Source organism: Urocampus carinirostris, chromosome 10, assembly GCF_059441175.1.
Source record: "Urocampus carinirostris isolate Australia breed hairy pipefish chromosome 10, RoL_Ucar_1.0, whole genome shotgun sequence".
In the NCBI taxonomy this organism is placed as follows: Eukaryota; Metazoa; Chordata; class Actinopteri; order Syngnathiformes; family Syngnathidae; genus Urocampus; species Urocampus carinirostris.
In genome coordinates, this window is record NC_142358.1 from 24,360,572 (window position 1) to 24,386,015 (window position 25,444).

The 25,444-nt window shown below is 39.6% G+C and overlaps 1 protein-coding gene across 3 annotated transcripts; it reads left to right on the forward strand.

Moving 5' to 3' along the window:
* Positions 1–3,305: 3,305 nt before the first annotated feature.
* rinl (Ras and Rab interactor-like) lies at positions 3,306–18,603 on the forward strand. 3 transcript variants are annotated; one of them, XM_088345547.1, is made up of 8 exons: positions 3,306–3,369; positions 9,560–9,630; positions 10,741–10,823; positions 11,729–11,954; positions 13,502–14,143; positions 15,610–15,930; positions 16,030–16,161; positions 18,128–18,603. In XM_088345547.1, the coding sequence occupies exons 3-8, from the start codon at positions 10,770–10,772 to the stop codon at positions 18,466–18,468; spliced, it is 1,716 nt and encodes a 571-aa protein (XP_088201673.1). In that variant the 5' UTR covers positions 3,306–3,369; positions 9,560–9,630; positions 10,741–10,769; the 3' UTR covers positions 18,469–18,603. The 3 variants fall into 3 exon arrangements, with proteins under 3 accessions (XP_088201673.1, XP_088201672.1, XP_088201674.1); XM_088345546.1 differs by lacking the exon at positions 3,306–3,369 and adding an exon at positions 4,965–5,018; XM_088345548.1 differs by lacking the exon at positions 3,306–3,369 and adding an exon at positions 4,965–5,018 and having other exon boundaries at positions 15,610–15,927.
* The last annotated feature ends 6,841 nt before the right edge of the window (positions 18,604–25,444 follow it).

Consider the following 25,444-nt stretch of genomic DNA (forward strand, 5'->3'; position numbering starts at 1 on the left):
TTACAATTGTGGCATTTTCCTTTTCAAAATTGCCGAATTTACACATTATATTATGAATTATGTTAATATATTGATATCTAACATGTGCTGAACATCTGCAGATGCAAAGTGAGGCACGCAATTCTCTTGCCTCATGGCATTGAGCAATAGTGAGACCAAGGATTTTGATATAGAGTCCATTTATAAATTAAGGTAATGCAGTCATTTTTTTCTCTCTTCTGCAGTTCATATATTGCTTTTTTGCTCTGCCAATGAAATGATGAATAAAATGTATGTTTATTTATAAATCTGACTGTGCCTCACTTGGCACAAAAATCACCGTACGCTAATGATATCTGTGAATACATCTTGTAATTGTTTGCATTGTGTTTACCTTTAAGAATTGTAAACTTTTTCCCCAAAAATGGGGAATAATAAATTAAAGTATTCACACTTACATTCTGTTAATAGTGTAGGGATTTTTCTTGCTTTAATTTTGAAAATAGTTCGGATTGAAACAAATTATTCTTTACTGAAATCAGCAAACGAATTTGCCTCTAGATGTTGCTGGCGCTGCACCATAAATCTTTTTTTTTCTCTGAAGGATGCTAGAAGTTCCTACACTGATAACAATTTAAATTATGTTATTACTTGAGTTCTTTGAGTTCTTATATGAATTACTAATCCCAAGAAAATGGATTCAATGATTCAACCAGGCTGATGGAAATAGGACACACAATTTATTAACACAGAGAATTAATGTCAGGAAAAAAGGGGAGGGGAATGCGCTGAAGATTATGGGAGTTTTTGACCGCTGAAAGTTACTGTTACTCGCACAAAAAGAAAGTGCTGCTTTAATGCAAGTCGATTTGGGGAGATTCCCTTCTACAGAAAAAAAAACAGTCATTCCCGAGAATGTTAAATCTGAAACCGTTCTCTTGTTGTTGTGGAGAGATTTGGTCTCATGCTCTGTGGGGTCTCAAGGTTTGGCCCACGTGCTGAACTCAAGGCCGCAGTGCAGGCCTGAGGAAGTAGAAAAAGAGGACAAGCTATCGATCAGCTTTTCTTTTTATTTGGACCACAGACGCTTGGCAAAATCATGCCTCTTTGGACGTGGTCTTAGATATCTGATACTCACAGTATCAGGGGGCGGTGTTTGAAGTTGTTAAACTTGTTAGAAAGCTCAAGAAGTGAGAAATTTGCTTATTGTTCTGTACTAGAGAATGCCCCTCCAATAGACATAATTTTATATGGTGAAAACATTTTAGTAATACATAACTTTGAACGTTTTAATTACATTCAAAACTTCATGTTATCACTGAATTAGTACAACCGGGAACTGTGCAAAAGAGGACATAGTCATTCCAGTGAGTTATTTGAAACAAAAAAGGTGGAAGTCATTTCTTTGCTGGTCTTATTTGCTGTACAATAGCTTTATTGTTTATTTCTGTAGACTAGACTATTCATCAAAAGTTATTGATGCGGCTTTAATCTGAAGACTGTCTGGTGTCAACAGTTCCTCTGTAATCAACTTGCAGTTGAACTTGTTTTTTTTCTCTTCCTCTCCTGCACAGTTCGAAACTAACCACATGTATTTTAGAGAGCCCACTGCTAAGCCGTTTCACATGTTGCACTTGAAGTGCAACAATAGGCAGCAGCATCAAGGGGCCAAACAGTCGGTAGTGAAATAAATTGTGCCATACAGATAGGAAGAAAGGATTGCATTATATTTGCAAGAGCTTGGCAAATTCTATCGACAGGCAAGTGAATGGCATGAGTTAAAGCTGCTTAAAACAAGAAATTAACAGTGTTCTTCTTGCCTTAAAACATTGAAATGCCGCAATGAGCCTGTTCTATATCCATTTCTTTTCTTTGTCATTTCTCTGCATGTGACTTGTGCATTGCCCAGGCCTCTACATGCATGTGCAACCCACATATATGTCCTGGGAGGATTATAGTCTACTTAACAGGTCAACATTAATCCCATGGACAAGACGCAGGGGAAACATGTCTGCACTTGAACTCCTTCGAGGCTATGAGAAGGCAGGGTGCCCAGGTGCATCCTGGGATATAGCCCAGGCCTATCCCACCCTGTCAGGAATACCTGGTAGGGTGAGCATCTTGCACACATAGTGTAGTCAACGCAATTAATCGGTTTCCTTCTATAATCACAATTTAGCAAGATATATGAATTGATTATTCCAGAACGCTCACCTACTTACGAACGAGGTTCCGCACGATTGTTCGAAAGTTGAATTTGTTCGTAAGTTGCTTCAGTGCTATATTTTGTATGTTTAAGGCTTATATAAGTATGCTTAAGGCTCGTATAAGTAACCTGTATTGTTTTGTACTAAAAAATAAACATTTTATAATATAATTTGCTCTATAAAGATAAATAAAATTGAGTTTAACTTTTGGAAGATGTGCTTCCAGAGGTCCTCCTCTGTGGTCAAAAGTGGCAGAAAAAAGCATTTCGAACATTTTCTCAACCGCATCAATCTTTCTTATTCCACTTTCATTTTAAATGAAACGGCTCGCCTCTTCTTCAAACTTTACACCAACCATATTGAATGAATGCAAGAGATATTAAACAATACCAATGTCAAAGTTCTTAGCACGCTAGAGATAGTATAGACCGACGGTAATGAACGTTTACACACGACCTAGGAAGAGGAAGCAGATTTTTTTCCTTCTGGGTGGATGCTGGGTGAACACACGCTGGTAGCGGCGGAAAGAAGCACGACAGTACTGTCCTGTACTCAGAAAAAGGTGTACACAATACAAAATCTAACTTCCAGCAATGTCTGGATATTTTTCGACATCCCAAAAATATGTTTCACATTAGTCAATTGGTCATAAAAATTAGCAACACATAGCCACTTTTTTTTCATAATATTTGCAATTGATATTTCTGCCGGTACAATATATCATTTTACAGGGCTGATACCAATACCAATTATTTGTGGTCAGTGTTGGGCACATTCCTGATAAGCAGTAATTAGGTATATATGCTAGTTGTTTCATTCAAAAGGTAATTAAGTCGCCTTCCAGATTAGTGACACCCAAAAGTAGCGCATTACTCTGAAAGTAACTATCTAGTTATAAATTACTGCCTATAGTTGCATTGAGTCGATCCTCTAAAACTGCCTTAAAATAGCCACATAATTAAATGAAAAGAATAAAAATGTGTACACTAACCTGTGGGTGCAGTAAATCCTTCATATTTCTTGGCTTGTGCAATCTTAAGAGCCTACATATGAACACTTAGCCGAGACACTCCACATCCAATTTGTCTCGGGGCTGCAAACGACTCACAGATTTCCTTCTCCATTTCTAGGTACTGTCCAAGACTAGAATTCCACACACTTTCACCTTAAATTATGTGCTCAGGTTTGCCCTATCAATTTCTTTGTTCCTGTTTTGTTCTTGATTTTTGAGTACAAATTGATATTTTGTGTGTTGGTGCCATTTATCTTATTTGTAAATGTGTACATGGGATTGAACGGTCGGATCCTGAAAAGGGGTTACAAATATTTGGTAATTTGAATTTGAGTCTAAGTATTACCTTGATGAAAATGTTGTTAAACGTAATTTAGGCAGGAGGAGAGAGGAGGTGGAGCAGTTGGTGGGCTGGTGCAGGGACAACAGCCTGGTCCTGAATGTTGACAAAACTAAAGAGATCATTGTCGACTTTAGGAAAAACCAGCCCAACCATGCCCCACTTTGCATCAACAACAAGGCTGTGGAGGTTGTCAGCAGTATCAAGTTCCTAGGGGTGCACATTACAAACAAACTCACCTGGTCCGTGAACACTGCATCACTGGTTAAGAGGGCACAGCAGCGCCTGTACTTCCTGCGGAGGATGAGGAGAGCCCACCTGCCCCCACCCTCCCTCATCACATTCTACAGGGGCACCATAGAGAGTATCCTGACCAGCTGTATCTCTGTGTGGTGTGGAGGCTGCAGCGCTACCGACTGGGGTAGTGTGAGGAGGGTAACGAGGACAGCAGAGAAAATAATCGGGACTACACTTCCCTCCATTCAGGACATTGGCCAGAAGCGCTGCCTATCCCATGCTAAGAACATTACCGGGGACCCCTCTCACCCCCATCATGGACTGTTCACTCTGCTAGCCTCTGGGAAGAGGTTCTGCAGTGTGCGGTGCAGGACCACCAGGCTCCGCAATAGTCTAGTCCCCCTGGCCATTAGACTGTTAAATGGTCAATCTAACATATAGTTAACTTAAATCTAAACGGCTGCTAATCTGACTTTTTGCACTACTGGCAGTTTTTTATAGCTTGCCACTCCTTGCACATTGCTCTCTGCACTATTGTAATTACAGCGTTATTGTTACAGTGTTAATGTTACTGTGTACCTGACTTGTTAACCTGACTGCCCATTTTGCACATCTGGTTAGCTACTCTTCTTGCACTATGGTAAAATACTATACGTAGCCAAAATACAATACAACTTTATTTATATCTGTACATTCAAGGAAACTGTGGGGGTCAGATGCATCGACATTTCGTTCTGTATACACGTGTACTAGAATGACAATAAAGTAGATCTGAATCTGAATCTGAATCTGAATCTGATTGCCCCTATAGATATTAAAAATATTTTTTTCTGGCAATGAAACAAATTGTGCAAACTCTGAAACATTATAGCAAGATGGGTTTTATTTATTAAATAAGTGGATACTTTTTACTATTGCTGTAGACTGAGAATGAAAAAAGTGACACAAGTCACTTGAAGGTGCTTATATAGGCACTTATAAATAGGATTGGTTTCTTTTATTCATATTAAAAAGAGATCTATCAACAACGCCGATTTAAAAACCATACAAAACCTCAACTCGCACCTAAAATTGTACAGGCCTCTCTTTGCATGAAGCAAGTAGTTCCTTTTTTTTTTTTGTTCTTGGTATACGCCCAATACCAGAACAAGTTACTTTCTGGCTTGGTTGCAGAAGTAGTTTTGACTATCGGCAGGTTGACGCAAACTCGATGTATGGAAAAAGAAGACGAGGACATAGCCAGGTATCACTTTTGCGTTTATTTAATTGGAAATGCATTATTGTCATTGTTATGTTGCAAAATATTCTACAGTCCGGGGGAGTTGTGAAATTTTATTTGCACTCATGTAGTTTTTAGATCAAGGGATGGTGTTATAATAGTCTTCAGTCTATATTAATCTGTGGTCTGTGCAGCCCTTTGAGACATCTTCTCACTAAGGGGTATACAAATAAACGTGGCTTGTAAAGATTGCCATGTATTAACATTTTTCAACCCAAATTTTGCGGTAATATGAGACATTTAAGCCATTTTTTAAGTTGCTTACGTTAATGTTTCACGGTTGTAAGCCTTCTGTGATTAGTTGCTTGCAGAAGGTTTGTCTGTTTTTGTGTTCCAATAACTCAAAGCCACTTCCTGTGAGTTTAGGTTATTGCCTTTCAGAGTGCAGTAATGTAAGACCCCCAAAAAAGCCAGTGTCATTTATGATAGCAACCTCTTTCGAACTAGATCAAATACTCATATAAATCTATATTATTTTGAGAATACTAATACTGTCATGATTGGCAATCTGGAGCACCTGCGGCGGCTTGATTGGCGCCAACAAGCCCGGACAGCTGATTGGTGGACACTCCCTTTTTAAACCCCCAGCTTCCTCTCAGTAATTGTCAGATCGTTGCGAACTGTTGTATTCCACTCAGTGAGCATTCCCGTCCGACTCCGTTTCTGCTATACCTTTCTCCTGCCTGATCTTCGTTATTGACCTGTTTCTGGACCTGATTACGCCCATTCTGCCTGCCGTTTTGCCTCGTTACCTGCCTGCCTCCTGCCTACGACCCTGATTACTAACTCGACATCGCCTCTGATCTCCAGCCCCGGCCAAACGACTTACTATTCCCGCCTGTCTTTGTCCGACACGGAAGTGTCACTCCCGCCTCGCTCGCTCCTGTTTTCCGTCAGTCCTCGCCAGGATCAAGCAAGCAAGCTTTACTCTACCTCTCTTTTAAAAAAAAAAAACTGAGAAATGTACGCTATAGAGTCCTCTGTCCGTTCTGGTCTGTGACAAAAAGCAAATACTAAGAATCCTTTGTCGTTTAAATCACGAAATACGCATTGTCTATGAAAACTATGAAAATTGAAAAAAAAATCAAGCAATTTTTGTATTAAAAAACGTTATTGTTTCATATATACAAATTGTAACAGATATTAAACAGTCATTTTCTTACCAAATTTTTAAACTAGTTTCCATACTTGTTATTATTATTATCACTACTATTACTTTTCATGACCTCTACTCTGTCGCAGTTATTTTTGTAAGTGATACCATTGTAAACGAACCACTTTACACCTGAAATTGCTGAATGCTGGGAACACGCATGCGCACTGTGTTGCCAGACAGATATTAAGCCAGGGGTGTCAAACTAATTTTAACTCGGAGCCACACGATAGAACAAACATTCTGTCAGGGGCCGGACTAGTAGATTAAAGAGAAAGAAAAAGAGAGATGAAGAAATAAGAGAAAGAGGGAGGGAAAAGGAGAGAGGGCGGGACAAAGAAAGAAAAAGAGAGAGAGGGAGAGAGCATGAGAAACAAAAGATAAAAAGTCATGAGAGGGGGGGGAAAGAAAGGGAGAGGAAGAAAGAAACCCAAAGAGAAATAGAAAGACAGAAGGAGAGAAAAGAGAAAAGAAAGCGCGAAAGGTATGAAGAAAGTAAGAGAAAAGAGAAAAGGAAAAAAGGAAGTTGGAGCAAAAGAGGTTAAAAGACACAAAGAGAGAAAGAGACAAAGAGCAACAAAGGAAGAGAAAAAGAGTGACAGAGGCAGAGTGGGAGAAAAGGGGTGGAAAAGAAAGAGAGAGAAAAATAAATACAAATCCAATAAATACAAATGTCTTTGTGAGAGGCACCTGGCTTTGGCAACATCAAGTTGACATATTTCAACCTGCAGCTTATTTTTCTCTTGCGCTTCTCTGAGTGTTGTCTTGCGGGCCGGATTCAATCCCTAAGCGGGCCTGATTTGGCCCGCGGGCCGCCTGTTTGACACCTGTGTTTTAAGCGATAGCCAGTTTGTTTACATTCGGGAAACTCTGGGAGGGGCTAATAGCAGCTGTGTTTTCGACTTGGTATCCTGAAACGCTTTTTTAACTAGAGGCAATATTTTCCCGTTTGTATGTAGAGACATTTTTAAGCAGAGGTACCAGAGTCTTTAGATTCTTATAGGGGCAAGAAGAGTGCAGCAGCAGCCCAGGTAAGAAGAGGTGATCAAAGTGTGCCTGTAAGTCACACAAACAGGTGTAAAATCGAGAGTGGCGGAGAGAGCTGAGTCCTCCACACATAGAAGCAGCGCTTTGCGGAATTTGGAGGAGTGGTGAAGTATCGATCCCAGGACAATATCATCGATCTGATCCAAATACTTGCTTAGTATCAATAGTATTAATGTTTGGACTCCTCATCACTAATTTGAATTACCGATAGAACTGGTCATAGTGAGGATAAAATGTACTCCTAAACAATAGGTTATATTGTAATAAAAAATTTCAGTGAGGACAATGACCAAAATACATTTATTGGTTCTCCACTTTACACAAGTCATTGGCTGCTCATTTAATATTCAAAGAAGCCACATCGATTTATAATGTATGATGCCTCTCTTGATGAACCAATTCAAGTGCGAGACCTAAAAAAACAACCCTTGTAAAATGTGTGAAGTCTCTTGAGTTAAGAAAATGTAAATTGGCGATACCGTCAAGGATCAAAGTTTAAAATTTAGCATTGAACTTAGAAAATGGCTCATCAGTTAAAAGAATTACATTTTGAAGTGTATGACTAAAGTGTGATGGGAATTTTGTCTCTTTTTGAGAACCGGCTCTCTCGACTCGGCTCCGTTATTGCTTTAAACATCAGGGTTGGGTAGGGTTACTTTAACTTGATTACTTTCAATTACTTTTGGATTACTCCAATACCAAATATGCTAATAAAAGACAAAAGAAACTAAATATGAATAAAATTCCTAAATTTTGTGCAGGCTTGGGGAGTAACGGAATACATGGAACGGCAAAAATGTTGTTGGCAAGCTGTTTGGATTTATTTTCATTTTGTTTCTATCGCATTTTATGTTAGTTTTGCCGGAGATCAAAGAGATCAAAGCCAGGAGAGAAAGCTTACCACGTGTTGTGAGTCATAATTTTTTTCATATATATATTTTTTGTCTTTTATTAGCATATTTGGTATTGGAGTAATCCAAAAGTAATTGAAAGTAATCAAGTTAAAATAACCCTACCCAACCCTGTTAAACATCCATCCGTCCATCCATTATATCCACTGCTTATCCTTATTAGGGTCGCGGGGGTTCTGGAGTCCATCCCTTTCCATCCTCGGGCTGTGAGCAGGGGACACCCTGAACTAGTTGCCAGCCAGTCGCAAGCACGGGGAGAACATGCAACTCCGTAAAGGAAGTTTCGATCTCATGACCTCAGGACTGTTGCGGAGACGCGCTAACCACGTAACTGATGTGCTGCCGATTGCTTTAAACAATATTATACAAATTATTTTGTAACATGCACAGAATTAATTATTGATTCCCTTTTAAAATGTTTTATTCTATTAATGTATTCTAAGTATGTATTTTGGGGGGGGGGGGGGGGGGGTTTGGTACACGTTAGTTTTATACTGTGCTCAACATTACCGGCAGACCACATAATATTGAGTTCATGACAGAGACCGGACTTTGGATATGCCTGACATATGCAGTAAATACCATCATAATATTTGTCATGATTTGCCTATTGCCCTCACCTGTGCCCGCTCGTTTGGCTCCCGCTCCTGCTCGTTTCCTGATTGGTTCCCCTCCTATTTAAACACAACACTCTCATTCACTCCTTGTCAGTCTGTCAGCGAACCTCAGCACATGCAAGGCAAGCCCCTGGCTTTCCAATCGTCTCCGGCTACCTGACTTGATTCCTTCCTCCGACCTCGCTCCGATCTCCCATTCCAGCTACCTGACTTGATTCCTTCCTCTGACGACGCTTCGATCTCCCGTCCCGGCTGCCAGACTTGTTTCCGTCCACCGACCACTCTCTGATCTCCTGTCCTGGCTGCTCGACTCTTTTCCGCCCTCCGACCACGCTCCGATCTCGTGGGGTTCCTGCTTCTCCTGCCCAGCAATCACCGAATAGCTGGTGTTTGTTTTCCCACGCCTGACTTCTCCGCTTCCGCACTAAAGCTTGGTGTAAAGCTTTACGCGTTTGGGTCTACAGTCTGTTCTGGCCGTGACAATATTTTTTTATATTAGCACCTAAAATTACCTTCTTTATACAAAAACTATTAAATGTTTTTCAACATATGCGGTGAATTCCATTGTAACATTTTTCTCTTCTATTGTATTTGTTTAATGGCAATTTGCCATTCCTTTGATTCCGTTTAATATCAACAAATTAAAATCTTTAGCAAAACCACTTGATCCAAGTGATGGTTTGCAAAAGTCCAGGCACCTTTCTACTCACAGGTGCAGTACAGTGTTTAAGAGAAAGAACAGAATTTTGATTACCGTCCTTGCTCTTTCTCTTGCAGGTTTTCAGCCGTCGGACTCTCGGCAGTCTCTCTGATTTGGCTCAACTGATGTTTTTCTACCCGTTGACCAGGTGAGCTGTTGCTTTCTTTAAGTTCCATAGGTAACTACAATGCCACTGAATACAAAGGGTTAGGGGATACATTGGGACAATTCTTTTGTACTTCACATATACTTTACTTAGTTAGATGATTAAATACACAGAAAGATATAGGTCCAAAAATGTCCTTACTGCACTGTATGTCACGGTTGCCCATTGCCCCCAATTCGCCCTGCCCATTTGGCGCCAGCTGCGGCTTGTTGGCTGATTGGCTTCCCTCCTATTTAAGCTCAGTGCTCTCACTCACCCTTAGTCAGTCCGTCACCGAACCTTCGCACCCGCAAGACATGTGTTTTTACTCTGTCTGGTATCCTGCTTGTGTATCCTGTCCGGTATCGATCCCGTCTGTCTCGCCCTGTCTGATACCTTGCTACAACATCCAGTATCGGGTATCGTCCCCGTCTATCGCGTCCTAATTGATATCGAATTCCAGTCTCCAGTGTCTGGTATCGATCCCGTTTGTCTCGCCCTGTCTGATATCTGTCTGCAGTCCTCTGTATCTGATATCAATCCTCTCTGTCCCGTCCTGTCCGGTATCGACCCCATCTGTCCGGTATCTACTCGTGTACCTGGTATGGATCTCGTCAGCCTCTGGCTTCCTGTTGTTCCACGCCAGACTTCTGCCTTGCTTCTTCCGCCCAGCGATCGCCGAACCACTGGCGTTTGTGTTAACGTGCATGACTGCCCCATTCCCGTAAAATAAAGCTTGTGTGAGAAACGTTACGCATCTGGGTCCTCCTCCTGTTCTGGTTCTGACACTGTATACTGTAACATAAGATTTATGGCAACTTGACGGTTTAAAAACATATATTGAATTCCGAATAAACCCATTCTACTTGTTGTAACCCGTGGTAGAACGTGTTGGCTATCTGTCTGAATATCCCTAGTTGGATAGACAATCCGACTCAAACCAGCTTGAACCCCGTGAGTCTTCCCGAATCTTTCTCTCGTTTCATATTACTTTCAGTTGTTGGCGTTTTTCATTGTTAAAAACACCCTTTTAATCGTTTATCAGCACAATCATCACTTCACTATGGGTCATTATTGTCTTTCATAATGCATTTTGTATCTTCTGTAATGCAGAAACCTGGCTTAGTGCGCAACCTGAACCGATGACTGATGAAATGAAAAACATGCAGCCAGCCACGATAATGTGCTCCATACAGGTGCAATCATTGTTCATAATTCAGTGGTGCCTCTATTTACGTACTTAATTGGTTATGGGAGTAGCTTTGTATCCTGAAACATTTGTGGGTAGAGGCGCAGGAAAGGCACACAAAGAGCTGGGATTCACAGCATTGGGTTGCCAGATTGGGAACGACGCAGGGTTCGCATAGTGTACTGTACTGTATTTACAGACCTGTCAACCTGTACGTTTTTGCCGTACAAAGTATGTTGATTATACATTTTAAGACGTGTACAACGTACAAGAAAATCTGTACGGAAAAACGCAAATTTGTCAATTATGGGTACCATCCGGTAAACACCGACTATCACGAAACGGCAAATCCATCAACTCTATCTCGTTATCATTTTTTTCATTGCAAACGAAGCGAGCGGTTTGATGCTACTGTGCGCATGCGTCTGCCGCCCGGGAATTTCCCATCATGCATCATTCCGGAAAAAAAATATGGTGTAAGATTATTTTGTATTTTGTAAGGGAAAATACGACAGTTTGTACGGGAATGGAGCCGTGGAGGTTGACAGGTATGTATTTTTGACTTAGTATCCTGAAACGCCTGCGTAATTACTGGCAATATTTTCAGGTTTAGGTATTTTGTAACCTGAAATTTTCGTATGTAGGGACATCCGTAAGTAGAGGTACCACTTTTTGTATTTTTTCATCACACAGTATTAACTGAAAAGTACAACTTGTGTATTTATGTTGTTATTGAATCCTAAAGCTTATCGCCTTTAAAGACAATGCTGTTCATTCATTTTCCGGCAGCCTATTATTTATATTCGGTATTTACTTATTTTATTTTGGGATTTTTTATGTAAAATCAAGTTTGGCTTTCAAGTTATGTCCATAATATTCTCACTGTCATTTTTTTCTTGTGTGCTTGTCTAGCTGACCTCTACCAACGGGGCAATTTGTGTCATCAATCCGCTCTATTTGCATGAACATGGCGACGACTGGCTTTCACACCAAGACATTGGTCCTCAGTCACAGATTTCAAATTCTAGACGAGGTCGACGACTCAGTTCCACTCGAAGCTGGGTCGGAGCGGGACTGACGGGCAAAAGAACCGTTTCCTTGGACCAGGAATCTTTATTTACTAATACTGAAGGCTCAGGTAGATGCTTTTCTTTTTTCAAAAATAGTTCTGGGCATTGATTATGATTCATCTATATAATACACAATCCAATTTAATTTGATTATTCTTCAATCATGGGGCACTTTATTAGGTACACCATGCTTCTAACGGGTCGGACGCGCTTTTGCCTTCAGAACTGCCTTAATTCTTTGTGGCATAGATTCAACAAGAAAGAAAATCTTACTGAAAATGTAAAGAATGATACATATGGCAAACCATCACCATTCAAAATAACCAGCTCTTAAAGGTGAACAACCAATCAAGAGCCGGTCCCCTTCGGGACTCTTTTATTTCTCTTGTGATTGGTAAAAATGCAAGTTTTTTTCCACAGGGATTCTGTGTTGTTGACTTTAAATTCGTTGAGTATAGAAAAGGTTAAACATTTTTCTGTATTTTGTCTCTTTCTGTACATCTATAAACATTTTTGTTTATTATTTTAGAACCTTTTATTTCTCACGCTCAGTTTAGTCACTCATCATATAATAACACAAAAAATTACAATTGATATTCTCATAACAAACAAAAGAAAAAACAACAACAAAAAATGAAAATAAAAAAATAAAATTAAAAGGTGAGGTGTTTAGAAATCAAGTAGAAGTTGTGTAATAGAATTCCATCTTTTCTCAAATTGATCTACTTTCAATTGAACTCTTGCAGTAATTTTTTTCCATAATGTACATTCTCTTTAAAAAGAAAATTGAGTTTCCTGTATTTTTCGGGCATATTGTGTTTTACATGACAAATGTAAAATTATTCTTCTATTTTATAGTTTATTTGTTGTTGCATGTAAAAGTCAATTTTATTAACATTTTGTTGTGTGTTTGTCAGAGATTCTGAGTTGATTGGCATTAAAGTAGCTTGGTATAAAAAGTTCAACATTTAAACAAGTTAAAAGTTCAATGTAGAGTGACAAAATAAATGCTATTATAAATTAGTGGAGAAATAGATTTTAGACATAGGTGTACCACCCCTCAGCAGATGTTTTCGTATGCCTGCTAGAAGGCTGTGATGTTGCCAACTCTAAATCTGATTGGCTAAACCAAAAGCTTTCCCGAAGACTGATGGTACCGGACGTGGCCTTCAGGATTTTTTGTGAAGACCACCGTGTAGATATCTGAGCATGGCAACAACTAATGGCTGAAATGTAATTGGTTAAATGCTTAAAAATAAAAGCACACATCTGAGAGCAGCGCAATCAGGAGGGAAAGCAATAAAACCAAGCTGACAGACAATTAGAAATGATTGAATACGTGTTCATGGACAAAATACAACAAAAAAGGCTTGCAGGCTCTGATAGCTTACTACTGTTTACACGTGATTTGGCACACAAAAAAAACATTTTTAAAAACAGTGTAGCAATATATTTTCTATTTCAAGCACATTTTGCGAATATGAAGGTTACATATTACTGCCGTTGAAATGGGACTTGGAGGCACATGTTCCAAATTTTGGCATTTTTTTTCTTTTATTTAAATGTCCTACATGCTTGTTTATTCTGAACAGTAAAGTAATTGTTTCATTTCTAGGGATGATTAGAGCCAAGTCAGAAGAAACCTTCCCATCAACGTCATCTGTTCAAGATGGAGTCATTCTGAGGCGTTCCAGACAAAGTTCCGCATCCAGCACCGGGAGCGTTCTTCCTTCCTCTGAGCCACTGAACTGTGGAAGTGCCAGCCCTCAGACGCCTCACAGGGTGTCGTGGATCGAGGACGGACAGTTGCTGGCCCCTGCCCACAGGCCCTGCTCTTTTCTTCAGCCTGCATCACCTGAACTGGACTCGCTGTCTGTCAGCAGCATGGAAGAAGACCCAGAAGATCCTTCCTTGTGCCAGATGGCGCACCACCACTCGGCGCAGCGGCTGGCAGACAAAGTCATGCATCGCCTTTCGGCGGTGGGCCAGGCGCTCGGCAGTTTGGTTTGTCAAAAGAAAAGGTTGAGCAATCGCGTGGTCGACCTGAGTGAGAAGAAACGAGGCTTGTTTGCGGATGCTGTGAGGGAATTTGTGGAGGAGACGCTGCAGAGGGGAAATGATCCCGGGGAGTTCATGGGATCAGAGTTCTTACAAGAAGTGAGATCATCACTCACTTTTCTGAGGGGGATTCTGTTGGACAATCCTGATATACAAACACTGCTGGACAGCATGACTGATCTTACTAACTCAGAGATAGGTGAGTGAGTTTACATTTTCACTTTTCGACCTTTCTGCACTGATTGAAATACTGAGTGTAGCTCCATCAATATGACAAACCACCAAATAAGCACAGAAACCACAGGGGACGTCTAAATTTTGATATCCCTTCAGATGGTGAAAACTGCAACAATACAATACAGTGCATTGATAAAATGAGCTAATACGGTTGCGAGAATATAGTGTATAAACTTTGCATCTCTCCAAACTTCAGTGGTACCTCTTCGTATGAGATTAATTCATTCCAGGATTGTGCTCATAACTCAAATTGCTCATGTAGTGAGAGAATATCCCTGATATGAAATAATTGCTATGTGGTCCGTTCCTGATCTCACACAAGCATCCAAGTTAACCCTAAATAGCTATAAAGCACACCTTCCTGGTCATTATAAACACATTCAAACAGCAATCAAACACAAAAATATAGTAATGAGATAAACAAGTGCCCTGCAATTGGCTGGCAACCAGTTCATGGTGTCCCATGCCCACTGCCCGATGATTGCTGGAATGGGCTCCAGCACCCCCGCGACCCTACTGAGGATAAGCGGTGTAGCTGATGAGATGACATGAGATGAGATGAGATGAGATGAGATAAACAAGATGTGGTGTCGCAAAATGGGGAGGGAGGCATTTGCGAGGAAGAGTGGCATACTTGCAAACCTATACATGTTCCCGTTTGTATATTTGGATACAGGATTTTTTTAAAAACAAAAAGACAAATCTTTTCTTCCCCATTTCAGGTCTAATACGGATTTTCTCTGTCTCTGTCTGGTAGCTGATGACAAGGTCATCGGAGATCGCTAATATTGTTGTGCTATTTTACATAGTCTGTCGTGCTTTGAGGAAATAGGTGCCGCGTTGTGCTTGTGAGGTTTATTATTCCTTAATGAAGAGGATTTGGTTTAAGATCAGGTAATTGCGTAATTGTAATCCTGTGCAGTCCTTTGAGACATTTTTGTTATTAAAGGCTATATAAATAAATGTGAATTGACTTGACTTGACTTGATTTGCAATCAATAATAGGGGGAGAAATTGGCGAAGGTTTACAGGTATGAGATCGAAAGACTTTTGATGATACGTAAGCACTTATTAAGCACTTAAAATTAAAGTTACTGTGACTTTAAGGGAACATACACACAAATTAACTTCACAGCTCTTTCTTTTTGCCCATAGTAGTTTGCATGTTCAAACTAGACGAGCTGATGCTGGCACTGGGCAGTCACAAGCGGTAAGATGTCTTGAGCTCTCTCTAGTGGTAGCCTCTGGGACTGCCCGTGAACCGGATTTTGTTTTTTTTGTAGCATGCAAGCTGTGTGTTGCAAATAAAATGTATTTATACTGAACTTCTCGTGTTTAGACTTGCTTGTATAAAGTGGTACCACAGTATATGGATTGTGAAATCAACAAGCGTCACTGTCGATCTTTCCTGATTTGTGTTTTCTTTAGATTCCCTAGTTGAGATTTCAATTCATAAGGTGGCCCTAAAACCTGTGTCAGCTCACATCTACTCCTGCATTCACGCCTGGCGCACCGACGACGGCATCATGCAGAAGTTGGAGAGCAAACAGAGAGTTCTGAAGGACAACGGCGTGGAGGCGCTAGGCGGAGCCTCCGGAGTCGGAGTTCCTGACCCGGTCACCCTTGAGCGTATCCAGAAAAGGTGGTTAAGCATGCATGAGGCCTATTCCCCCAACAAGAAGGTCCGCATCCTGCTGAAAATCTGCAAGACTATCTACCACAGCATGAGCACTAATGCTAGCTCAGGTGGTAGGCTTTTCTTTTGGATATCGTGTTTAATTTTATTTGTGTTTTTGAAAAGGGGAAATTATTTCCAGTGAGGTCTAGTAATCTTTTGTTTTCTGGCAGATGTGGTGTATGGAGCTGATGATTTCCTTCCTTGCTTGACTTGGGTGCTTCTGCGCAGTGAACTGGTCAATTTGCAAATGGACTCCGACTACATGATGGAGCTTCTGGACCCCACGCAGCTGCAGGGAGAAGGTAGGAAAATGTTGCTCGTGACCCATTAAGAATAGAGTAGAAAAGAATAGCATAGAATAGGATAGGATAGAATGGAATAGAATAGAATAGTCTTCATTACAACATATCGTCTCTCTTTACAATGAGATCAGATATCTCACTCCAGGATAAACATTCAATAAAAATAACATTTAAAAAAAATATTTGTTGAGTGAGTGAGTGAGTGAGTGAGTAAACTAAATAAAGTTAAGTAAGTTACGTAAATTAATCAAAGTACCCTAAAATTAAGACTATAAGCCTCTATTTTTTTCCCAAGCTTTCAACCATGCGGCTTAAGCAATGATGCGGCTAATCCATGCATTTTTTTAAACAGCCACCAGGGGCGCACAAGCAGTAAGAGTGAGACATGGAATATATGTGTCGAGGAAAACACAAGTTTAATATAACTTTGTACATGAATAAAATTAGCATGAACAGACCCTCATTTTGGAAAAGGTGTCAATCAAAAAGGGGAGCTCTAACTACCTTATTGGAAATAATTTTATGAGTTTGTTTATTTGTAAACCGAAATAATGTGGCCAAACTAACTGATATCAAGAAGCAAAGTCCAACGAAGCAAAAATGTTTAAGGCGGATTCCGATTTATTTGTCGGCATTATCGTGTGTTTTCGAGTAAGTATTTTACACGGTTGGATTCTATGGATAGTCCTTGATGTAACAAAGCCATTTTCGCGACATACAAAGAAGTTGAAGACGGCCAGGGGACGTAATGGTGAGTTTCCTCGGCTTTATAGTTTTCCGGTATTTTGTTTCAGACTGATTGTGATCGTATGTTTTGAAATGTTCATCATATCACAAGAGTTTTTGTGGCATGACGTATCTCAGTGAATGGTGACATCCTACAGACACGTATTTGATATGAATGAATGAATGAATGAAAACTTTTATTTCGAACATAAAAATAAAAACAGGACAAAAACAATGAGTCAACAACAAAATAATGTCACATAACATGTTCGAAAAGGGGTAGTCAGAAGCAGATGCTTATTTTTCCTGCCCCTTTATCTTCCCTATTAAATACATTTTATAGATAGCTCCTCTTGTGTCCAATACAACAAAATCTCATGGCTATACTTATTACATAGATCAGATATCAATAATTATAATAGTTACAATAATCACATATTTTATACACTAATCTTCGCAATACCCATCCCTCAACGTCATAATGCGCATAATGTCACTGCGGCACCAGTGATAATAACAATAAAAATAAACACAATACTTATAACAGTTCTGATGTAATAATAGCAACAATAACAACAAGTTAACCATAGTTTGAAATGCAGTATTTCCAATCTCCCTCATATCCCATTTTCTTCATCCCTGTATTTCGCCAGTAATGCTTTTTTTGTATTTAAATTTGAACACATGGATAGTTGGACATTGTTTGATCTCATTTTGCAAATTATTCCAAAGTCTGACTCCACACACAGACACACACATACTTTTCCTGGCCATTGGACAGTTAAGGGATTTGAAAATATCTCATATTTCAATTTGGGCACATGTGGCTTATAGTCAGGTGCGGCTTTTGTATGTATAAAATGTTTTTTCCTTTAAAAATGTACTATATGTGGCTTATAATCAGGGGCACCTTACACAGAAAGTGAGTCGAGCGAGTAAAATAAGTGAAAAAAGTAGATCAGTAAAGTAAAGTCAATTAAAGTAAAGCAACATAAGTAGATTGTCCTTTATTGTATTTACATCAGAAAACATTCAATTACATTAGCAGCAACATTGTGCAAAAGTAAGAATTGGGGGAAAAACTATATGAAGCCTTATTACTGCAGAAAAGAAACATAGATAAAAACTATCCTTCTAAATATCTGATATTCAATTAAATTTGATGCGGTCTAAAACTTTTAGATCATAGATCCCATCAGGTTTAGATATATTAATTATTTTTCATCCTCATCACCAACAGGGGGTTACTATCTTACCACACTGTATGCAGCTCTCTACTACATCAGCAGCTTCCAGCCACGCCTTGCTGCACGTCAACTTAGCGTGGAAGCCCAACAGTCTCTCAGACAATGGCATCGCAGGCGTACCCTTCACAGCAACCAATCCTGTTATAGTAGGCGCAGACAGACCATTCGCCGACAGACCTGTCCTGAGAAATCCATGCAGGCGTGGGAGACGGAGAGTGAGGACGGAGGAGAAAGTGGCAAAAATGAAATGCAGCGGCACACAGAAAGCAGTTTACAGGCTAAAGGTGGACACGAGAAGCAAGATGGACAGGACGGAGATCAGGACAATGGATGAGGATTGTGTTTTATGTGATAGATTGTAAATTTTTAGAAGAGAAGGAACTTAAATACTGAATTGCATAAAAACGAACCTCAGGAAAGACTAGAAAAAAATTAAGTGTTTTCTATGGCACCAAATCACTTTGCTCATTACACATTTGTATTGCGGATAAAATAATCCATTGTCTCTCATCAATTTCTAGCAGTTTTTAAGCTTGGAAGTGTCATTGAGTATATGCGGTTTCAAAGCAACCAGACGTTTTCCTCAACCAGCCGACTTACTACTCCACGTGCACCCTCTTCCAGTAACTTGAGATGAGGTTCTTGTCCGGTGAGGCACAGTAAGATTTACAAAAAAATTAACTTAAATCAATTCATCATTTTATTGGCAGCACTAGCAACTGCAATGTGAAGGAACTATTGTTCAGGAGAAAACTGCAAACCTTCAGGACTAGGTCAAGAAGGTACCCTCCAGAGTACTTTCACCATTTCATGCTATACTAACAAATAGAAAATAAAACTGTAAGGAAGGTCATGGCGTCTCTCCAGCACTTTCCCTAGGCCCCATTCCTCCTACCTAATGTGTTCCACTCTGAACAGCTTTGTTTAAAGTACAAAGCAGATTGGCGCAATCGAAAATAAATCATAATGTCATGATTACTCATTGCATTCACCTGTGCACGCTTGTTTGGCGCCAGCTGCTGCTGGTTACCTGATTGGTTCCCCTCCTATTTAAGCACAGTGCTTTTACTTGCCTTTGGTCAGTCCGTCAGCGAACTTCTGTTTTCACAAGGCAAGCATTTTTTACTCTGACTCCCATCGGTCCCATTTCGTCACCCGTTTTCCACTTGTCCATTCCTGACTCCCCCTTTTGTCTCCGTTTTGTGACCCCGACCACGTTTTGATCTCTCGTCCCGGCTAACGACACGTTTTCTGAACCCGACCACGTTCTGATCTCCCGTCCCGGCTAACGACCTGTTTTTCCGTCTAACTACGCTACGAACTCCCGCTCCGGAAGATCCACTTTCGCATTTGGAACACGCTTCGATCCCGTGAGTGTCTTGCTTCCCGCGTCCAGCGAGCACCTCATTGCTGGCACTGCCTTTCCTCTATATTTCAATAAACTTGTGAATAACGTTATGCATCTGGGTCCTCCTTCTGTGCTGGTCGTGACACATAAGGGCTCTTTGAATCAGTTGGGCATTGTTAACACATACTTAATATGGAAAGTATTTAACTTTCCACTTTTTTCAGTACACTCCAAACTTTGCACCCTGCCTTTAATGAATAGCACGAGCATATTTCATAACAATTACCCCTTTTAATTGATGGCCATGTATTACAATGGTCGGTCATTTTTTTATTCAAATCATATTTATGTAAAAACGTTTTCATTTACTTGATTTAGGCTGGTTTTACTGTCTTTAAAACTGATGCATCCCAAAAAGCAGATTCTTGAAAATTGCATGTATTAAAAAAGGTCCAATTGAGGGAAAAATGGTACACAGGCAATGATGCCTTTATGCTGCTGGGAGGCAGTAATACAAGTAATACAGCTATGCAAGTTATTGTTTTTTTCAAGCGCTGACGGGATGAACCACAAATTGATATCACTAAAACAGACAACTAAAATACTTGAGGTTTTCCCACCATGAGACGAAGTTTTGTGTGTCATTCTCCAACATGATCAGTTACAATGGAGACAATATAATTGGAATATATTGGAATTTTAAGAATGCAACACGTTACAGAATCACAATCAGAAGTATGGTATTAATTTTTCAAGTTTGCGTGACAAAGAAGGTGAAGGTTTCTGTTGGATTTTTTGAGTTTGTAAAGCACACGATGCAACCACTGCAGCAGATTTGGAGAAAAACTAACTTATTTCGGGACACATGTGGACATCAGGAAAGTTCGAGACAAACTTGTTGCCAGGAAAAGCAAGCAAGATACATTACAGATAAGGGGCCACGTGTCTTCAGGCTTTGTAATCCATCCGCCAAACGAAAATTTTAATAATTACATAAAATCCAGTGGTACCTTTTCTTGTGATCTTAATTTGTTCCAAGATCATTGTCCTCGCCAGATTTGCTCGGGTAACGAGCAAATCTTCCCTATATGGACTAAATAAAAACTAATTAGTCTGCTCCCGTCCCCCTAAAAGAATATAAGTGAACCCTTAATAGTTATAAAACAAAATTTCCTCGTCAATAAAAACACATTTAAATACTAATCTAAGATTTTTTTTTAAATACAGTAATTAGATAAATAAGATGATATTAACAAATTAAATTAGAGTTTAATACGAGTGCCGTAACAAATGTATGTGCATGCTGTGGAGGGGGTGGGTGCAAACGAGGTGTCACGGAGATTGCATACCTGTCAATTTATATCCTCGTATTTTATGCGTTTTTAATACATTGTGCAAGCTATATAACAATTTCTAAACAGGATTTCTTTTTTTAAAGACCTATCTCACCTTCCCCATTTCGGCTCTTATCCGGATCGTCTCGGTCACAGTGGTAACAGATGAAAACGTCATCGTAGCTTGCTGATATTGTCGCAATATTCTACATAGTCGGTCTTGCTGTGAGTAAATAGTTGCCTTGTTCTGTATGTAAGGTTTATTGTCGCTTGATAAGGAGGATCTGCAATTATATATTTATTTTAGTTATAAACAATATTAATCACATTTCACCCTGGGTTTTATTTAACTTGGTTAGCCCGAGTTTTTCAATGCATATTATGAAATGTTGTCCCTAAAAACAAGGACCTCATATATTACTTTAATTCTGAGTGTTCAAAAATGTTTTTGAACAATAAATGTAAAAAGAAATACAACATATACACAAATATGTCTGCATGTATACTTATTCTTAAATGCAAATGTAAAAAATTGACAGGTACAAATGTTCTTTTAATCTAACATACTGCCAGGTATTGATTTGGAGACTCTTAAAAGAATTCTCGAACCCCTTAACTGCATGGGTTGTTGGCTCACCATTGAGGACGCAAATCTGGACAGTGCTCTCAAATGTGGACTTGTCCTGGTCTGTTTTTGGATTGTGGCATAGAAGTAGTGGTCTAAAATTTGGGGTTGCTTTTCCAATCCATCCAAATGTCGGCATTGCTTTGTGGTTTCTCTGTCTCTTGTTAACCAAAATTGAATAGTCCTAACCCAACTATTTTTGGTTTTCAGTCCAACAGAGCCAAATAATATTTTAGAATGTTTTTAATAGGCAGATACAAAAAAAAAGAACAGTCAGTCAATCAATCCAATATAGCCCTCGACTCCAAAAGTTGCCGACCCCTGTATAGACAATCTATAATAGGGCAAGGTCTATTTTACAACCCCATGGTGAGAAGGCCAAGTTTTTGTTCTTGTAATTCCGAAGTGAATTAATTAATGGACAGCCGGTGAAGAGGCAGATTTGGAAGTTACACCCACACACATATGTTGACGTTCAAATCAAGAGCAGAGATGAGCAAAGAAAATGAGAACTTGAGATACTAATGATAAACTTCTGGAAACGGATAATACTTTTGAAGATTTATTCTCTTCAAAAACATTGCAAACTTAAAGGGAAACTTTTTTTATCACTAGATGTCGTTGTATTGTGTTGTGCTGCCTAAAATGAGTCCTACAAAAATGAAAGAAGAATACAACCTATAGAGCCACAAATGATGAAAAAGCATCCCTTTTGTTCTCATTTCTGGGTACCCGTAGCAGCAAGACGGCATACATCCATGTCAGCTCTCTTTAGGTGGGCCTCATGTTATGTCAAATCAAACCAAATTTATTTTCCTACGAGTTCTTCTAGTTTTCCTTTTTTTAAAATTCAATATTGTTATGTTTTTAATGAATAAAGTTTTTTTTACAACTCAGGATGTCACGGACCAGGACGGAGACAGGACCCACTTGCGTTACGTTTCTCACAAGTTTTATTAAAGGAAAGAGGAAGGGCTGCGCCCGCGATGCAGGGTTCGCTAGGTGCGGGAAGTAAGTCGCTCTCGTACTCGTTTGTGATCCTAACACGGAAGTGGATCTTCCGTAGCGAGCGATGGCGGTGTCGGGGACGGAAAAAATTGGTCGGTAGCCGAGACTGGGAGAGCAAGGCTTGGTCGGGGTCAGAAACGGGTCGTAAGTCGGGACAGGAGAGCAGACGTGGTCGGGATGAAAACGGGTCGTAAGTCGGGACGGGAGAGCAGACGTGGTCAGGATCAAAACGGAGACAGACGGGCGCAAGAACGGGACAGGTGGGAAAGAAAAACACGTGTGTTGAAGCGAACAATTCGACAAAAGAAAATAAAAGAATACTCCTAGCAAGAAAAGGACTTTTCTGCCAAAATGGACTACATTATATTCCTGGTTACGCTATGAGGAGGATGATAATGGCGGCTACATGTTCTGTGATGCGTGTACCCAGCGTGAAAAAAAAACTGGATTGCATTAATCATTTCGCAACACGAACTTTCAGAAAAGAACATTGGATCGGCACAACGACAATGAAAACCACAAATTAGCTATGGAAATTCCGTTGCTGCAGGAAGAGAGAGGCAAGTATGAACGGATACGACATCAAAAAGAAGACTTGGCCATGCTTTCACTGCTAAAAATAGTTCAGTGGATGGCAGTATTTTCAGTATTTTGTATAATGTACAATATTCTAAACTGAAAAATCTGAAGTGATAACTGCTTTGTATTACCAATTAACTGTGATGATTAAAACTGAATGAAAATATAGATTAATATAATTATTTCAGCAATATTATTTTGTATAATGTACAATATTGTTGTGAACTGAAAAATCTTGAAGTGACAACTGATTTATATTACCATTAAACTGTGATGATTAAAACGGAATGAATATATAGATTTATATTATATTTTTGTTGCCGATAACACAAAATATGGCGACCCATAGATCTCTATTGGGACCCATAGATTTTTGAGCATGTGAGTCCCCCATCACTTTTCAGAGGTAAAATGAACACTGAAAATGTGCATTTATAACAACTACATGATTAACATGATTATCAAAGTAATTTTGTTATGATTAAGTAATAAAACTAATATAGCTGGAAAACTCATGTGATTTTGACAACATACTCGGAGACCTATTTCAAAAATCTAACACTATTCAAACTCAACAATGCTCCCTAGTGGCCAGAACGAGCATTTGGTTTGCATTTATTTACAAAGAATCCTAACTTATGACAGAAATGACCTAAAGACTTTCTTCCTTTTATGACATACTCAGAAATGTGTCGCAGGCTGGATTAACCCTCATGTTGTGTTAGGAATTGTCACCACAAACCCTTGTTAGTGGGTCAATTTTGACCTGGGGTCTCAATCTTGACCACCAAAAAGAAAGGAGTATCGCTCAATATAGTTAATACAACAACGTAACAAAATTATATGCATTTCTTACTATATATTCAAATGATAATTTGATTTTATGAGACACATCAGTTATTACATTGTATAACCTTGAAACAGGTCATCATGGGATCAAATCCAGCTGCCAGCTTTCGCATGTGGAGTTTGCATGTTCTCCCCGTGCTTGCGTGGGTTTATTCCGTTCACTCCGGTTTCCACCCACATTCCCAAAAATATGCATGTCAGGTTAATTGGCCGGTCCAAATTGTCCATAGGTGTAGATGAGCGGGTGAGTTGTCTGTCTCTGTGTACCCTGTGACTGGCTGGCAACCAGTTCAGGGTGTCCCCTGACCACTGCCCGAAGATAGCTGGGATAGGCTCCAGCACCCTCGGGACCCTACTGAGGATAAGCTGTGCAGATGATGGATGGATGGATGAAACAGGTCACTGGAGGCCCTGACACCGCATAAGGCTCAAATCATCCAACAGGCTGGATCAAGCACTGTAGGCCTTATGTTTGACATGCCTGCTTCAACTAAAGCCAGTGTTAGTCATATCGCAGAAAGAAAATAATTTCAAGAAGGCATAGAACTGCTACTTTGTTATCAATCATTGTAATCAACAGCATGTATGTATCCAATATACTTAATGGATGCACATAAATTGTACAGAACACATGTTAAAAGTTGGACGCATGGGCTCTTATGTAAATGCAACACATAAATATCTCCATGATGTACACACATATGGAAACGGCTTATCTCTGAATTCCTAATGACAGAGCCAATCAAATTTGCCTAATGAGACATCTGGCTTTTTGCCTGCATGTTGATGTCAAGCACTCAAACAGCTGGCAACACACAGGCGCACACTAAAACCCAAGTACGAGGAAAAACTTGGAGATGTGTGAAGAGAAGGGTGAAGATTTACACTGCCACATTTTGTCACATGGACACCATCATATATTGCATATGCTATATATTATGTATACGTGAGTGTGTGGGTATAAAATCCTCACCACGTTTATGAATTAGATATATGCTGATGTGTTTGGGAGTGTGTGTAAAAATGATGTGGTGGGTAGTAGGAGGGGGATGTTACCACAGATGGCCGTGCCCTGAGGCATCTGAGGTTCTGCAGAAAAATCATGAGGACTGCAAAACACACACTGGGTTTGTGCACCAGTGTGTATTTGAACTTAGAAAAACTTTGACTGTACAGAAAGCAATGGTTCACCACAAATAAATGAAATGAAGAGGGTGAAAATTTACCATTATTATTTTATTATTATTTAAAGCCAAACGTGAAGATGCTCAGGATGAATTCTCAGAATTCTGACTTTCAAACTCAGTAAATCCTCAGTTTTCCGAATTCTTCTTTCTTCTTCTTCATAACTTTAGAATTCCTACTTTATTCTCAGAATTTTGACTTCAAAGGTGAAGTGCGTCATTTGCGGTGTAATTTAAAAAGTTGAAAGTAGAATATTTTTACTCTATTAAGTATGGGTCAACAATGCCCATCTTAATTGAAAAAAAAAAAGTTTTTTTTCCCACACCGCCTATCTGCTTCTTACTTTTAGCAAAGCTGTTCGGGGTTGAACACAGTAGGTAGG